Raw genomic sequence first — 17,675 nt, forward strand, 5'->3', positions numbered from 1 at the left:
TGTAATGAGGCTGGAATTAGACTGGTTTCCTGTCTCCTTCAACACAGCTAGAAAACAATGGGTTTTATTAACTGAAAACACCATTCCTCCCCATGCTCGGCATAGTTCACTCTCTCACGCAAAGTAGATGCAATTCCCAGTGCCTTGGAAACCGATATCACTCGTGCTTGGTTTTCTCGACATCAACATTATTTTAAAAAATAAATAGAAAGAGAGAGAGAGAGACTGGCACTGTCTTCCCTCTTACCCTTAACTGCCTGCAACACAAAGTCACTACACTTTCACGGCGTACGTTTTAATGGCGTGGTAAGGCGCTATATCAAAGGCAAGGGTTGCTGTTATTATTATTATTATGTTGGTGAATAATTATTGATATATCCAGTTTGTGATTCTACGCATGACAGTGAATGTAACCCCAGTAAACGTTTCCTCTGCCCACCCCTTCTCAGCCCCCACCCCAGCTCGAGTGCCCAGTCAGTAATTTTAAACGCGTTGGGACGCGCTCCTGATACGAAAGGCACTGTATAAAAGTAAATTTGGATTATATTCTAACCACCTCTGCAATGGGCAGGCTTTATTCTCCGCTCTGTTTTGTTTTTTGGCCAACAATTCCTCCAAATAAAATTGTTCACTAAATCCATGGCTGTTTGTGGAACATTGCTGTGCGCAACCAGCTGCCGCATACCACGAGAATAAGTAAAGCCAAGAAAAAAATAAGGAACATAATAACAATCCTTGCATTTGATATAGCGCTTTTCACGTCTTCTTGACCTCTCAAAGCGCTTCACAGAATATGCTGTAAAATGAATTGACCGTATATTTGTGGGCGAAACACGGCAGCCAATTGTGCACAGCAGTGTCCCAAAAACAGTCATGGATTGAAAATGATCAATTTATTATTGTTTTGTTTTGGAGGGATTATTATTAGGCGTGTGGAGCAAGGAAACTTGCCCAAGGTTTCGCCCTGCCTGGAACTGAACCCAAGTGTCTTGCTTGCAAGGCGAGCGCTCTAACCACTGAGCTACAGGACTCCACAGTGAGGAGCAGGAGTTAGATATTCAGCCGATCGAACCTGTAACCTAGCTATTTGATAGATGACAGAGCATTACCCCGCCTTTTCCCCCGATGCCTTAAATATTCTACCACCACAAGTCTCTCTTTGCGAGTCAGCCTAACTCAGCTCCTCTTGCCTCCTTGCCGGAAATTTTTGGGTTCATGCCCCAATGTTGGGACTTTGACTTCACACAAGTCTCAGTTCATATCCTAGTGCAGAGCTGGGAGGGAGGGAGGGGCTTCTTTGTCGGTACCATGTTAATATAACTAGATCCAAATCAAGGGTGTGTTAGTAAACCTCTTCATTTGTCAATCCAAACTCTCAATACTCCACCACTCTAAACCGCACACCTTGCTCCGCTCCCAGTGTTCGTTTGTACTCCCTGCCCTTCTTACTATTGGCCCTTTGGTGAATTGTCAATTTACTCTTCAAGGAGTATCCAACACCAAGCTCGATTGAGACATCAAACCGAGAGATAATAAACATAAAATAGCCAGCAGCAGATCGGAAATGGAGTTGAGGAGGATCTTCCCGCAGCAGGTGGGTGAGAATGTAGGAAGCGGCTGATTCAAAATGCATCAAGGTATTTAAGAAGAGTCTTGATGCCTACATGAGGGAGAAAGGTGGATGCTTGTGTGCAGAAGAGATATCAGCATAGAATCCTTTTAGGGCGTAATATCTAGTTGAGGAAGTTAAATAGAGGATAGTGATCACAGACTTTTTGTCAATTGAACAAAAACACAGAGCCCTCCCCCCTCCCCCGACCTAAAATCTTTCCAATATGTCTTTCCTGTTTCCAGGCTAGACAGTGAGGCAACCCACGTCAACGTGAATACAATAAAAACTCCCCAAATGTGAATTATCACGAGTTGATGAGAATAACACGACTACACTGCCGACGCTGGCAGCTTCTTCTTCGCAACCAGCGAATAAGTAAAGCCAAGAAAAGAATAAGGAACATAGTGAGGAGCAGGAGTTAGATATTCAGCCGATCAAACCTGTAACCTGGTTATTTGAACAGAGCATGAAGTGCGTAGGAACACAAGCCCTGCTTTTTAGCCTCGCCCGCGGATCCTAATCCCAGGGGTTCTGACGAAGGGTCGTGGACCCGAAACGTTGACTCACTTTCCTTTCTCCATAGATGCTGCCTGACCTGCTGAGTGTTTTTTCCTCAGATTTCTAGCATCTGCAGTATTTTATGCTTTGTGCTTGAAAACAATTCTGTTCGGAGCTGTGCATTCCAAAGCTCTTATACAATCCAATACAAAATTACATTTGTATAGAGCGTTTCAGGTTGGGAGGACATCCCAAGCCGCTGGAAAGTTATAGGAATCAGTAAGGATTTTGTACTGAACAGGATGCAACTTCTGAGCACAACCACACAGAAAAGCCTGCCTTCAGCTGATCCGCAACTATATTTTGAGCCGCGCTGTCACTGAACCACACCACTGTTAAGCGCTCTGAGACACTCACTACCCCCTTGAAAGGCACGATAAAAATGCAAGTTGTTGTTGCTTTTGAAGGTAAATATCTTGGCCTCAACCACCCACTTCCTGATAACCTGTTCCGGTTGTTAATTACCCTCTAAGTAATGAAAAACTTCCTGGTGTCTGCTGTGAAATAGCCCTTTGTAAACTCTAAATCTGGGTCCTCTTGTTCTACTGCCTTGGTGAATCCTAAAGAATTGTTCTGGGTTTACTTTCTCAAACCCATTTAAAACATTGTACATCTCTACCAAGTTCCCTCAGAGATGCCTTCTCTCAAAACTGAAGAGCCCGAGGTTATCTCATCATTGCATGATCCTCAAAGGTGGAGGAACACCTTTGTGTCCATTCACATTTTGACGATGGAGGTAGACAAATATTTGTTAGGTCGGGGTATTAAGGGATATGGGGCAAGGGCAGGTAACTGGACTTGAGGTATAGATCAGTCATGATCTTATAGAATTGCGAACAGGCTCAAGGGGCTGAATAGCCCACTCCCGAACAAAAACTTACACCCTGCGTTTGTACTATCATCACAGCCAAACCCGAGCTGAGAGAAATCTTGCCACTCGGACCACCTCAGTCCAGATTCCCACTCCACACTAAATTGCCACCAACCTTTGCTACTGCATGTTAAATTGTGGCTTTCCTGCTTGCCACGCTTCTCTCTCTCTCTCTGTCACTGGCCTCTCTATGCTGCTGCACTTCCTTCCACACTCCCCCCACACCCCCCATCCTCAGTTCAACATTTTTCACGCACTATGATCCCCTCCATTCTGTCCTGCCCCCTCCCTGCCCCCCCACCACACACACAAACACATTAGGTTGCTCCAATGCATTATGACAAGCTTAAATGGACGTCTTTTAGTTAAAGGAATGCCAGCGCTCAGAGGCTGATAAGTTGGCAGTTAATTGTGAATCGAGGGGAGTGTAACCAAGGAATGTGGTACAGCAGCAGCTACTGGTGAAATCTATCTTGTAGGAAAGGTTTCTGCGGAATGTGCTATGACAAAAGATTGCCTCAATTATAGCTGAGTGAAACCACTGGACTCACCACGTTACAGGTAGATCTGTTCATTGGCTTCTTTTATCCATGGCAAGAGGGAAGGAATCATTTGAAAAGGAAAAAAAATTATTGTGGGGAAAGTGGGGGGTGGTGGGGACTGGGACTAATTGGATAGCCCTTTCAAAGAGCTGGCACAGGCACGATGGGCCGAATGGCCTCCTTCTATGCTGCAAGATTTTAGGATTCTGTGAATGGCGTCTCATCATAAAAGCTGAATCTGCTTTTTGATGTGACCAGTTTTGATGTTCTGCGTTCATTCTCAAAGGTAGTCTGAAACGTGGCCACTGGAATTTGGCAGGTGAGAACAACTACAGCTTGGGTATATGTGGCTCCATTGATAACACTTGTAACGCTTTACCTAGTTGGGTGCCGAGCCCCGGTGGGGTGAGGGGTGGGGGACGAGACGATCACGACTTGGAGGCATTTGATATAGTGCCTTTCATGTTAGGGGACATCTCAATGCACTTCCCAGGACTACTGCAAAGTGCAGCATATTTTGTAGGCAAACTCGAGAACTAATTTGTGCAATGTCCCACAAATTCCTCAGCCATTAAGTGAATGACAAATTTTATCAAGGGGACTATCGGTTGGGACACCAGGAGAAACTCCCATCTCACTTCGAACAGTGTCACAGGATCTTTAACATCCACCTGAATAGGCAGTCGGGACCTCGGTTTAACTTCTCTTCCGTAGGACGGCACCTTCGACAATCCAGTGCTTCCTCAGAACGATGGGAGTTTAAAATCCTGACATGAGCACACAAATTTGTGACCACAAAGTGACCACTGACTGAGGCTGGCTGACAAGCATTCTTAAGATCACTTCTGAATGCCAGATACAAATATACCAGGATGAACCAAAAGGTGATTGTCAGGGAAGGAATGTCAGAAACCTAAAGTTTAATTGTTCGCAGATTGAAGCAGCTTCCAACAAACCAACAAGTTTAAACCATTGGCCCTTTGGAGAAAAATCTGAACACAGATATTTACATTGGAGGTGGGTGAGGGGGGGGGGGGGGGTGAGGGGTGGAAATTACCCTCTCTACAGTAGTACGAACTGGGAGAACGAATAAAATGATATTGATGCAACTATGTGGTGGCTATTGTATACTTTTGATCCCTTTCATAGTTTCTCAGATCCCTCTCATACTTTCTCTATGAAGTCACCAGTTGCTCAGCCAGCCAGCCTAAGATCTCTGTGCAAGCTGCCAATGTAAAATTTCACTTTAACTCGATTTTGAAAGCCGAGAAGACAAGTGGAGGGGGAGGAGGGGAGGAGGGGGACAGGGGCGGTGGTGGGTGGCTGGGGAACAAAGTGTGTTTAAGGAAAAGTATGCACCTGCTGGCTATCATTGTTGGAAGCTGCACCAGTCAGGATCTTCCTGTGTATGTTCCCAACAAGATTTTGGCCCTGGGCCCATTATCAAGTCCAATGTCAGCCAGACAATTTGGTCTTTATCTTATTTTAATGTGGCATTAGGCATCTCACATGACATTTCCAAATATGGAGTTACAATCTGGGCCGACTCCGATTGCTAGTAATGACTTAACTGCAATGGAATTACTGAAGAATGAATAATAGCGGCACACACTACGAGCATATGAGCTGCTCGGAAAATGAACGCAGAGCTGCCTGAGGCATTCTCATTCATGCTGCGGTGAGGATGGCTGCGGGCGAGAAGATTGTATCTACGATTCAAACTCTTTCTGCGCTCTCTTTCTCTCTCTCTCCCTCTCTCCGCCCCCCCACCACCACCACCCACCAGTATTGTGCAGTGGAGTGGTGCTATTTTGCAGAATAGGACTATGCATCCGCTCTTTAATCCTACACCCGCCATTATTTCGCCCACAAAATACAGTCAATTCACTTTGCGGTATACAATGAAGCGCCCGAGACATCTTGAAGACGTGATAAGGCATCATATCAAATGCAAGGATTATTATTATTTACAATGCTTTCCAGATACTGCGGTGGGGGGGGAGGGGGGAGAGAAGGTGAGATATTAACACTGACATCAAGTCATTGTCTCTCTTACCCCCACCCCAACCCCCTACCTAACCCAAGGTTAGAAAATGTTACCTTGGTTTTTAGGTAGCAGGAAAAAAAATCAAGTTCGAACCAACAAACCAATATAAAGAAGCAGCTCACTCTGAGCTATCGCTCATACTATCTCCACACTCCCTGCTCTCTTTGCTCTCTCTCTCTCCCTCTGAGTCACACCGGCTAAGTCATTCGTCTCTTCCCCACTCTGGCCAATTCCCCTTCGGCACTCCACCCCCGTCACCCAGTCACGCTCCTGCTTTCAACTCCAGTCACCCAGTCCTCACCCCCGTCGCTTAATCTCCCATTTCTGTCCAGCACCCACAATCGTTCACGTCTGTCTGCCAACTCATCCGTCCTCAGACACATTCCTCCTTCATTCTTGTGTCCATGACTCGGCCTCTTCTCTTGTCCCTGCCCCAACTCTGCTAGTTGTTTGATCAAGTGGAGTCCTGTAGCTCAGTGGTTAGAGCACTCGCTTTGCAAGCGAGACACCTGGGTTCATTTCCAGGCAGGTCAGGGCGAAACCTTGGGCAAGTTTCCTTACTCCACACGCCTAATAATAATCCCTCCAAAACCAAAAACAATAATAAATTGGTCATTTTCAATCTACGACTGTTTGTGGGACATTGCTGTGCGCAATTGGCTGCCGCGTTCGCCCACAAATATACAGTCAATTCACTTTACAGTGTGTTCTGTGAAGCGCTTTGGGACGTCCTCCCGACGTGAAAAGCGCTATATCAAATGCAAGGATTATTATTATTATTATTATTAAGGCTCACTTCTCAAAACATACCAGTTTGACTACGCTTTCAGCCACTTTTCTCCTCCCCCACCCCCGCTTCAGCTCCCACCGCCAACTGAAGTGCCAAGCAACAGTGTCAATTCTTTGAGTCATCCTCCCGAAGTGAAGGGATTTGTATAAAGATTGTGTAGTATTGTACAGAGTTCCCACACTCCACCCCACGTGAAGGGCACTGAAATTTGGGAGTTTCATCCCATGTTCTGGTCAATAATCCCCAAAATAAGATCAGTTACCATTCACTTCATGGCTGTTGGTGGGACATTTCGGTGCGCAAATTGACTGCCACGTTTTCCTGTAACATAATCACTGCATTTTACAGTATAACAAGCGAAGAGCTTTGAGACACCCTCCCGACACAAAAGGTGCTTTTTAGGATTATTTTATAACGAGGATTATTATTATAAATGTGTATTGAATTGTATACCGCTCTTTGAGACGTTACCCTATGTGAAGAGCACTGTATAAACAAGCCTCTGCTTAACTAGCAGTAAGTAAGTAGGAATCCGGTTGGTTAATTGGCGGATCACTTTTCCAGAGGTGGTAATAATCCCTTTTTAAAAAACAAATAATTAATACATTGGTCACTCACTCCACAATTGTTTGTGGGACACTGCTGTGCGCAATTGGCTGCTGAGTTTTGCCAACAAAATATACAGTCAATTCACTTTACGGTATATTCTGTAAAGCGCTTTCAGACGTCTCGAAGACATGATAAGGCGCTATATCAAATGCAAGGATTATTATTATTATCACAGTGGTCTCTCCGCTTTTCAGGTTGCAGCATCTTATTAGAGCGGCCAAACCCTGCCCTCAGCTGCACTGACAACCACCACCAACAGTGCCGCAGTGTGCCCAAGCTCTGCCCTGCTTCACCAGAATGACTCCAGTGCAGGGCAGGCCAGAGGGTGTGATTTTCACACGAGTGCCTGTCAGCTGGGCTTCATGTGTTCCCTCCTGCTAGAACATCCAAAACAACTGAAGGAAAGACAGCCGTGCTGGTGAAAAACTGACCAGGTGGCTCGCCACCAGACTAGCATAACAGCACTAAGGAAACTGGATACGCGCAGCCTCTCTTCCAGCACTTTTTCCCACAATTAGGAAAGTGCATTAAAAACACCTGCAAGTTCTTTGTCTTTCTAGTAAGAAATTAACATGGAATGCGTTTGTGTGTGGGTGCACAAGCATATATATATATTATATACACACACATGCTTGCACATATACAGAGATTTGTAAGTTATAATTTACAGCGTGCGTAGGTGTGTGTCCATGTATACATGCATGTATACACTTGGATTTTGTATGCTTGAAACCTATAATTCATAACATTCTTGTGTGTGTACACAGCTATATCTCTGCTGTGACTTGCAACCTCTGGTCACAGAAAGTCACAAGCAGTAAAAATGAGTAGCCTTACATACTGTGGGGTAGAAATTTCACCTGGGTTTGGATCAGTGGTGTAGCTAGGAATGGGTGGGCACCAACTTATGGTGGATGGGCAATGACCAAATTTCTATTCCTGGCCACTCCACTGTATCATATCTTCCACTCCAGCTCTCTTCCTGTCCCTCTCCAGGCTGAGGCAGCGTAACAGCAATACAATACAAAGTTACATTTGAATGGCACCTTTCATGTCGAGAGGACGTCCCAAGGCAATGGGTTGGCCTGTGTATTAATTGGGTGTGCTTATCACCCCCATCCTCGCCCGACTCCACTGGTTTCCCATCACAGAGTTCAACATCCTGGTCCTCACCTTCAAAGTCCTCCATGGCCTCGCTCCCCACTACCGCTACCTGCTTCACATCCTCCACCTCGCCTGCCCTGCCATTGGCGGGTGAGCCTTCAGCCACTCTGCCCCCACCCTCTGGAACTCCATCCTGCAGTCCCTCCACCTCGACCCCTCCCTTGCCTCCTTTAAGACCCATCTCAAGACCCTCCTGTTCAACCATGCCTTTGATCACCTTCCTTTCTCAACTGCCCTCCACCCTCCCCGATCCCGGCCCCCCCAAGTCAGATCTAAAACATTGACTGTCCAGTGCTTTGGGGGTCCTCCCGACGTGATGAGGGAGAAGTAGATTTGGGTGTCATCCGCATACATCTGGAAATTAACCCTACGTCTGCAAATGACATTGCTGAAAGGGACCATGTATATGAGGAAAAGAAGGGGGCCAAGGATGGAGCCTTGAGGTAGCCCACAAGAGAGACAGGCCGGGGGCGGAAAGAAAAACCATTTGCCGAGATGTATTGTTAAGTAGGACTCGAACCATGTGAATGCGGTCCCACTAAGGCAGAAGTTAATTAATGTTTATTTCCGTGCTTTTTTGACATCCTGTAGCAGCTCTGTCGGGATTACAGTTAATGACGGCCAATTTGCAGGTTGTGCTAACCATGTGCAAATGCACACGTGTGGACGGAATTACAGGAGCCTTTAGTTATGTAACTAACGAGAAATGCTTGGGAAATGCAGCATTTCCTGGTGTTCTTTTCATTGCTCGTTAGTTTATTCATTACACAAAGTCCTGACAAGGGGCTGAAAACCACAAGCATCAGACTTAGGGGCAACTGAGCCCGGCTGACACTTAGGTAAACATTACATTTTATTTTCTCGAGTTCCCCCCTCTCCTCCCCTTCGCCCCACCCCGCAATAAAATGTTGGTTCTCAGGAGAATTTCCAGCTTACAGCTATGTACTAGCACCGTGCTCGCATTAAAATTCCAGCAGCTGTTCATTCCAGTAATTCTCACAGTTCTGGGGTTGAAAGCAGGAAAAGCGGGTCAGCCTGGCTCACTTTGCTTGAACTGCTGTCTCTGAGTCAGAAGATTTAAGACCCACTTTGTGACTTGGAGCTCAGTCTAGATTGATACTGCAGTGCAAAGCTGGGGCGGGGAAAGCCACATTGTCGGAGGTGCCGTCCTTCGGATGAGATATTAATTTGAGGTTCCATCTGCCTGTTCAGGTGGTTAATAATGATCCCATGGCACTATTCGTAAAGTGAAGGGAGTTCCTCTCAGTGTCCTGGCCAACAAACCCCCAACTAAAAAATCAGCCATTCACTTTATGGCTGTTTGTAGCATATTGCTCTGTGCAAATTGGCTGCCATGTTTGCCTACAAAATGTACAGTCACCACACTTTACATTAAGTGAAGCTCTACGAGAAAACTCATAAGACTGATAAGATACTACATCAAGTACTACAATTATTATTATTGTTATTAATAATATAAGCAATTCTGTGCTTGGTATTCTCATTAACTTGTGCATCGTGCAATTTCCAGTCTCTGTAACAATCAATCAGCAAAAAAAAAGCTGTTTAGTTTTAATTGTGCGTTTCTGAATTTAAAAATAGCACAACAACTGCTGTTGTCTTAGAATTTATGAGATTGTAAAGTAAACCCAACAGTGAATTTGACTTACTGTCACCCCCTTCACCTAAACACAGTTTGAGTGACCTCCGGTGGCTAACATGTAAAGAGCATTCAAAATCTGGCCAAACTAACACAAACACCTCACGGGCATCCTCTCCAAAGATCACAAAATCTCTTTGGGTCATCACGTAAGAAAAGCTAGATGAAAAACAATACCAAGCTCCATCTAGTTCGCCTTCCACCTTCCTGGGGGTCGCATGCACATGTCCCGAACTACCTATGTACTATATCCCATAATGTTATCTCCTAAAAGAAAACTATCTAATCAAGAAGGACCCAACAGGAAAAAGGGACCGCTGATCTGATCCTTTCTGAAGACCCACCCTGCCATCCTCCCATCACACCCTCAAGCTGTGTATTTTTTTTAAAAAATCAGTCCAGTGTCTTGGCCTCAACAACCTGTTCTGGTAAACTTGTTCCAGTCGTTAATGTAACCCTCTGAGTAGTGAGATACCTCTAAGTGTCTCTCCTGAAATGACCCTTTGCAGCCCCCGACCTCATGTCGTCTCGTTCTGCTGTCTCGGTACATTTCAATTCCATTTATAATCTTATACAAGGTTTCCTCGAAATCCCGGCATTGGGCCTTCCTAATTCGTCGTCACCCTGGAAAGTCGGGTCAGCAGGATTGGAGGCATGGTGGACGCATGTTAAAGCAAGTCGGGCACATTTTGAAATGAGCTGGGCTCCGATAGAGCGGCGGGCAGGCTGGATTAATCATCCCCTAACTCGTAACTCAGCTCCTCTACCCGCCATTACTCCCGCACTTACCGTCTGCAATGAATAGCGGGAAACTCATCCTCGACCCGTCACCGAGTGCGCAGAAGAACTTAGAACTTTGTTTTCCCGCAATTCAATGCTTTGCAAGAAGTATGCACGGGGCAACGGGTCAAAGCTCCACTTCCTGCGAGTCAGTACAGCCGCCTGCACACTTACCAACTGCGTTGAGTTGTGCCCGCGCAATGTAGATTATTGATTAAATCGGAGTCACGATTTATTACACGTTTGCCGGTAACACGGACTTTGAGCAAGTCATAGTAAATGTCACGGTCCCAACTGATGTGACTGACGTGACTGAGTTTTATTGTAATACCTTGCAACAGGAGTCGTACCATAGCTCTGATTGAGTGAGGTGTGGGCTACTTACACGTCATCTGGGCAACTGTGGGGTCTCTCCAGCCTCCCTCCTGTCCTGACAAAGTGCAGCACTTCGAGGTTGGTGCGGGCGGGGTAGGGCTGCTGGCCCAATGTCATCACTTCCCACATCAAAATGCCAAAGGACCTGGAAAAAGGCGAGCAACACAAAGCAGAGCCCTGTGAGCATCGGATCCGGACCACGTTACTACTTTTACGGGAGTTACTTTCACTTTCCCGCTGCAACTGAGTAAATATTTAACCCTGTCAAACCGTAACTTTGGAATGAATGAAAATGTTATGCCCACAGTTCTTGATTAATGAGCTGATCTTTTCAGTGAACAGCAGTCCCGCTATGTGTGCAAATTGTCCAAAAGACTTGCTTCCTTTTTCTTTTAACCCCCTACCCTGCCTCCGTCCCTCCATCTGAACAACTCAAAGATTATTCTGTGGGTTATTAACCAAACGGAAACACATTTTCAAGCTAAGATCCAGCAACCTAGACATTAAGCTGATGAATGACCAGTCGACCATCGAGCATTCGGGTTTGGAATCTTGCTGGTAAAATCCCGCTGTGCGGGATCCCGCTGTGCAGGATTTTATAGCTCCTGTAGCACTCGCCTCGCAAGCGAGAGGACCTGGGTTTGATTCCCGGGCAGGGCAAAATGTTGGGCAAGTTTCCTTACTCCACACTCCTGTTTACCCAGCAGTAAGTAGGAACCCGGTTGTTAGTCGATTGGTGGATCGCTTTTCCAGGTGTAATAATCCCTTCAAAAATAAAATAATAATTTGGTCACTCAATCCACGACTGTTTGTGGGACACTGCTGTGCACAATTGTCTATTGCGTTTCGTCCACAAAATATACAGTTAATTCACTTTAGCAATTCACTGTGAAGCACTTTGAGACGTCTTGAAGATATGATAAGGCAGTATATCAAATGCAACAATTATTATTATTATTATTAGAGTTTTAAACAGGAGCAGTTGCAACTGAAATACCCAGTTAGCTATCAAAATATGCTTGCCTCTCAAAGAATTCATAATTCTCTTACAATCGTTCTCAATGTGCAAGCGCTCTGCACAGTTCAGCCTCAAACCTGACAGGCAGCGTCCTGTTACTATTGTAACTTCTGTTTAGTTTGCCCTGGTCGCAAAATGGCTGTTCAGATCCTCTTCCTCATCATTATCATCAAAAAAAATGATAACAATAATAAATTGGTCACTTCAATCCACGACTGATCGTGGGACACTGCTGTGCGCAATCGGCTGCCGGGTTCACCCACAAAATATTACAGTCAGTTCACTTTACAGTATATTCTGTGAAGCGCTTTGAGATGTCTCGAAAATGTGATCAGGCCTATATCAAATGCAAGGATTATTATTATTATTATCAACAACAACATGCATTTTGATAACATCATTCCCACATGATGGCATCTCAGAGCATCACACCATCAAGCTGATTTTTTTTTAATGAGTCTAGTGTCCTGGCCTCAACTACCATTCTCACGATCCCACTGTAATTGTTAATTACCCCTTTGGTAAAGAAATACTTCTTGGTGCCTGTCCCCAAAATTGCCCTTTCACAACTCTAAACCGGAGTCCTCTTGTTCTGCTGTCTCGGTGCATCAGAAAGTATCGCTCTGGGCTTACTTTACTGTTCCGATGCTATAGACCACAAGATGTCTAATACCCTGACAATTCTCCAATGCATGAAAAGAATTTAGGGAACTATGAAATCATGCTCACTGCTATGATAGCTCTGCAGCATCAACTGCAGGCATTTAGTGACAGTGCAGCTTCTGACCCCATTACAATTGCATTAAAATTAACTAATAAATGGCTGATATCACTGTTTGGTGATATAACGTTTGAAATATGTAATTGAATTGTAACACTTAACTTGCAATTTTTCCCCCACTCTGCTCCCTCAATTTAAGAAATGTGAATATCCTCTTCGACCCTGCCTAAGTGCCACTGCCCCTTTCTCCCTGGCTGAGGGTCAAACTATGCAACTGTTAAGATCTCTGAGACCCTACTCTGCGTGAAGGAAGCTACGTAAATACAAGTTGTTGTTGTTGAATTCTGCACAACTCTGGTTAAGGACATTTTGAAACATTGTTTGCTGAACTTGATTTTTTTTAAAAAATTCAAAAGCATAATTTAACAGAAAAAGTGATATTTTGTGCAAATTAAACAAAATGTATGATAATCTAAGATCTTGTAGTTACATGGCAGTTGTTAAATGACTGTCAATGTCCCATTGAGGTAAAGGATTTATGCATTTACTAGTAAGTTAACTTTATGTTTAATTGAAGTAAACGGTCTCTGAAAAAGTACTCTTGCTTACCACACATCGGACTGATTTGTGAACAAGCCATCGATCAAACTCTCGGGTGCCATCCATCGGACAGGGAGGAGCCCTTCCCCTTCCTTCCTGTAGTAGTCGTTCTTGTAGATGTCTCTGGCGAGACCAAAGTCCCCTATTTTCACCATACGGTTGGAGTTGTTGTATTCCTTCGTAGAAACTAAGCAGTTTCTGGCAGCTAGATCCCTGAAACAAATGTTGAACTCACACAGTTAAAGTTATTACTGAGCACAGAGCAACAGTTCCACAGAATGTTACAGCATAAAAACAGGCCAATTCAACCCAACTAGTCTGTGCTGATGTTTATATTCCACATGAATCTTCATCCCTCAATGGATTGGATCTCAAGAACATCAAGGTGGCTAGCACATCACACGCTGTCCTGTAAAGGTCTGCCCCCCAGGCTGAAGGCAGATGCCCAGTAGATAGCTGATGGGACGTCCTCCCGACGTGAAAGGTGCTCTATAAATGGAATCTTGTTGTTGTGTTGTTGTTGTTGATGAGGAAATACTGAGGGCTTGGGGTAACAGCTGCTGGAAGGAGTTACCTGGAACACACGTTTGTACGTCCCCAAAAAAATTAGCTGCCACATTTCACCTACAACATACATACCATACATCCTGCGGAGAGCTTTGAATGTGAAAGGCGCAATATCAATATCAAATGTAAGGATTAATAAGTTTCTTCTTCAGTGCATTGATGTTTTCTGCTTCGACCATAGCTTCCGTCTTAAACACGCTAAAAAGAGCAAGGTTGATCAGTGTTGAAAATCTTCTTAGTGTGTCTGGAGAGTGCCTCTCTCCAGGGAGAGAGAGCACATTCCATTCCAGACACAGAGAAATTTCCATGCGAAGATGGTTTACATATGAGGTAGTCTAGTTTGGATACTTTTAAACTTGATGAGTTTCCGCACGTGTCAGACACTAGGTCTGGAGGATGATGCCAATGTATAATACACATATAAAAAAGGATGGTTCTTGCCAAGCAGTCTTCACTCTAATTGCACAGGCTTCAAGAGAAACACTTACATTCAAAGGACATTCATATAATGCAAGTTGTTGTTATTCGTTTTCAAATCCCTTCACGCCTTGGCACCTCCCTGTCTTTCTGACCTGCTTTCTCCCCACTCCACTACACGCTTCCGCCGCTTGGCTCTGGCCTCCTGCTCATCCTTCGTCCCCTCCACTTTGGAACTCTCTCCCTCAATCCCTCCGCCTTGCCCCCTCCTTCCGCTCTTTTAGATCATGACTGAAGACCTCCCCCCACCCCCCGGCTCGGCATCAGGCTCCGTCACAGTTAAGCACTCCGAGATGCTGTCCTGCGTGAAGGGTGCTATATAAATACAAGTTGTTATTCGTTCAAAATACTCACAATTGCCTCCATCCAGCCAATTAATTCTACTGTGCATTCAATATTACCCATCAAGTCTCCTCAGACTGCATTTGCAAAGCACAAAAATTAAAAATCTGAAACGTAAAACCAATCTTTCCACTTTACCTGTGCACAAAATGCATTTTCTCCAGATAGCTGCAGCCTTTTGCGATGTCCAGACAAACATCGATCAGGTCACCTGCATGGAGCAAGGGATGATGCATCTGACAAAGAAAAACGATAAGACATTTTATAACAATAATAATAATCCTTGCATTTGATATAGCGCCTTATCAATCGCTGAGACGTCTCAAGGTACTTCACAGAACATACTGTAAAGTGTTGTGACTGTGTATTTCGTGGGTGAAACGCAACAGTCAATTGCCCACAGCAGTGTTCCACAAACTGCCATGGATTTACAGTCAACCTCAAGGCACTCGCCACTGCTTCTAAGAAACCTGTAACGGAAAATACAAACTGCAAGAACGTCAGCAACAACGTTTGAACAGATATCAGGTATCTTTCAGATCTGGAACCCTATTGTGATCGTAACTGTATCACAATAATAAATATTACAATATATGATATAGGGCCTTTATTACATCGTTGAGCTATCTCAAAGCACTTGCCAGGTTGTAATGTAAAGTGCTATGACTGTGCGTGTTTTGGGAGCTATGTTAACTGAACTGAAATACGGCAGCTGTTACTGATTACTGGCCAAGCAATGCACTGAGGATTAGGGGACTCTTATTCGACAATTCGTATTTTCAGTCAATGAGTAAACCACGCTTGGTCCTTCACTTCATGGCTGTTTACGGGACATTGTTGTGCGAAAACTGGCTGCCACATTTCCTCACAAAACATGCAATTACATTTACAGAATATCCTGTGAAGCGCTTTGGGAGGTCCTCCCAGCATGAATAGCACCATATCAAATGTAAGGATTAGTATCAATGTATATCTTTGGTCTTTAATATAATACCTCTCTTTTCCTCTGACACAGCTACACAGCTGGAGCTAGCCACACACTATTGCACGGCAGTCACTACCCTACGATACCAATAATGAAAAGGTGGTGCAGAGCTTTTGATCCTTGCACTTGTTATAGTGATTTTCACATCAGGAGGATATATTAGCAGGCGTTTATCCTTGTGTCTTAGCCAACCACCCCTGATAAAATTGCTCATTCACTTCATGCTTGTTTGTGGGAAAGTCGCTGTGTGCAAAATGACTGTAGTGTTTGCCTAGAAAATAAGCAGCCGATGCACTTCACAGTAAATCTTGTGAAGCACTTTGAGACATCCTCTCGCTGTGAAAGGCACCAGATCAAATGTAAGGATTATTATTATTATTATTACAATTATAGGATTGAAAAAATGGATTCAGCAATTTCATTTGAAAAGTTTTCTTTGCAAAAAAATCTGAAACTGATTTAACAAGGTGCAAACCATCATTGCAGACTGAGCTTTTTTAAAATTTTGTTTTAAAAAATTATAAAGACAAAAAATCCAAATTTGAAGAAAAAAAAGGAAATGAAAAAAATTCAGCTATCGATATTTTCTATCTGACCCTACCAGTGACCCTCGAGCTCCTCGCAGGTAACTGAGCAGGTCTTTCCCCTCCATGAGTTCCAGCAATAGGAACTGTGGCTCATTCTGCAGGCACACACCCAGCAGCTTTATAATGTGAGCATGATCAAAATGGCTGCAAAGGAAAACAAAACATCACGTCAGATTTCCAAGCATTCACCAATGAAAGTCCAACCAATGAAAAGAGCAATTTGAACAAAGTGCATGAGTCGGAGTAATAATAATTATAATAATTTGATATAGCGCCTTATCACGTCTTTGAGACGTCTCAAAGCGCTTCACAGAATATACTGTAAAGTATAGCAGCCAATTGCCAATTCGCCTTGCCGGGAATCGAACCCAGGTCTCTCGCTTGCGAGGCAAGTGCTCTAACCACTGAGTTACACAACTCTAAAGTAAGCATTTTAGTTATTATTACTCATGTAATTTTAGGTTCTTTCCCAAGATTGGTTTGATGAAGAAGGTTCTTAATCCCAGCTGATCTCATGCTTCCTAAATGCCCACCTCCACAACTGTCCCCCATCATAGCATCAAGCTGCTTTTTAACACGAGTCCAATGTCCTGTTTTAACCACCTTTCCTGGTAACCCGTTTCAATCATTAATTACCCTCTGAGTAAAGAAAATCTTTCAGTTTCTGTCCTGAAATTGCCCTTGCAATTCTAAACCTTAAAATGTCCGCTTGTTCTACTGTCTTGATGCTTCGTGAAGCATTGTTCTGGCCTTACTTTTTCAATCCTACTTCAAATTCTATACACCTCTATAATAAGATCCTATCTGAGACACCGTCCTTCAAGACTGAAGCGCCCTAGCATGTCTAATCATTGCTCGTAGCTCATTACTCTAACGTGGGAGGATCATCCTCGTTCCTCTCCTCTGTACTTCGTCTAGGGCACCCCTGTGCCACAGTGACAAGGATTGCATGTTGTACTCTGAGGTGCGGTCTCACCCTAACATTATATAGCTCCGTTCTAAGATCATGAACCGTATCTTATACAGTGGAACAGTAACTCAATCATTATTGCTACCAATACTCAACTAAAAGATATTATTTGCTTGACTGAGAATTGCTACTGTGAATTCCACACAATTAAGTGAGGATTATGCACCACATGCCTCCTGGTCAACAACCTCCCGATTAAAATTGATCATTTACTTTGTGCCTGTTGGTGGGACATTGCTGTGTGCAAATCGACTGCCACATTCCCCGACAATTATACATTCACTGCACTTCACAGTAAATCCTTGCATTCGACATAGCGCCTTATCACGTCGTTGAGAAGTCTCAAAGAGCTTAACAGAATAAACTGTAAAGCGAATTGACTGAATGATTCAAGATGTAT

General features: G+C 44.2%; 1 protein-coding gene across 1 annotated transcript in view; it reads right to left on the minus strand.

The window, feature by feature from the left end:
• Nucleotides 1–17,675, minus strand: part of LOC103180093 (proto-oncogene tyrosine-protein kinase ROS-like) — a 79,857-nt gene that overhangs the window by 23,037 nt on the left and 39,145 nt on the right. The window contains exons 34-38 of the mRNA XM_042334030.1: nt 16,320–16,449; nt 14,872–14,969; nt 13,357–13,560; nt 11,021–11,153; nt 2,292–2,300 (exon numbers count right to left, since the gene is read on the minus strand). Coding sequence (XP_042189964.1) covers nt 2,292–2,300; nt 11,021–11,153; nt 13,357–13,560; nt 14,872–14,969; nt 16,320–16,449 — 574 coding nt within the window. The remainder of the gene's footprint in view (nt 1–2,291; nt 2,301–11,020; nt 11,154–13,356; nt 13,561–14,871; nt 14,970–16,319; nt 16,450–17,675) is intronic.

Source organism: Callorhinchus milii, unplaced genomic scaffold, assembly GCF_018977255.1.
Source record: "Callorhinchus milii isolate IMCB2004 unplaced genomic scaffold, IMCB_Cmil_1.0 Scaffold4, whole genome shotgun sequence".
NCBI classification, from domain to species: Eukaryota; Metazoa; Chordata; class Chondrichthyes; order Chimaeriformes; family Callorhinchidae; genus Callorhinchus; species Callorhinchus milii.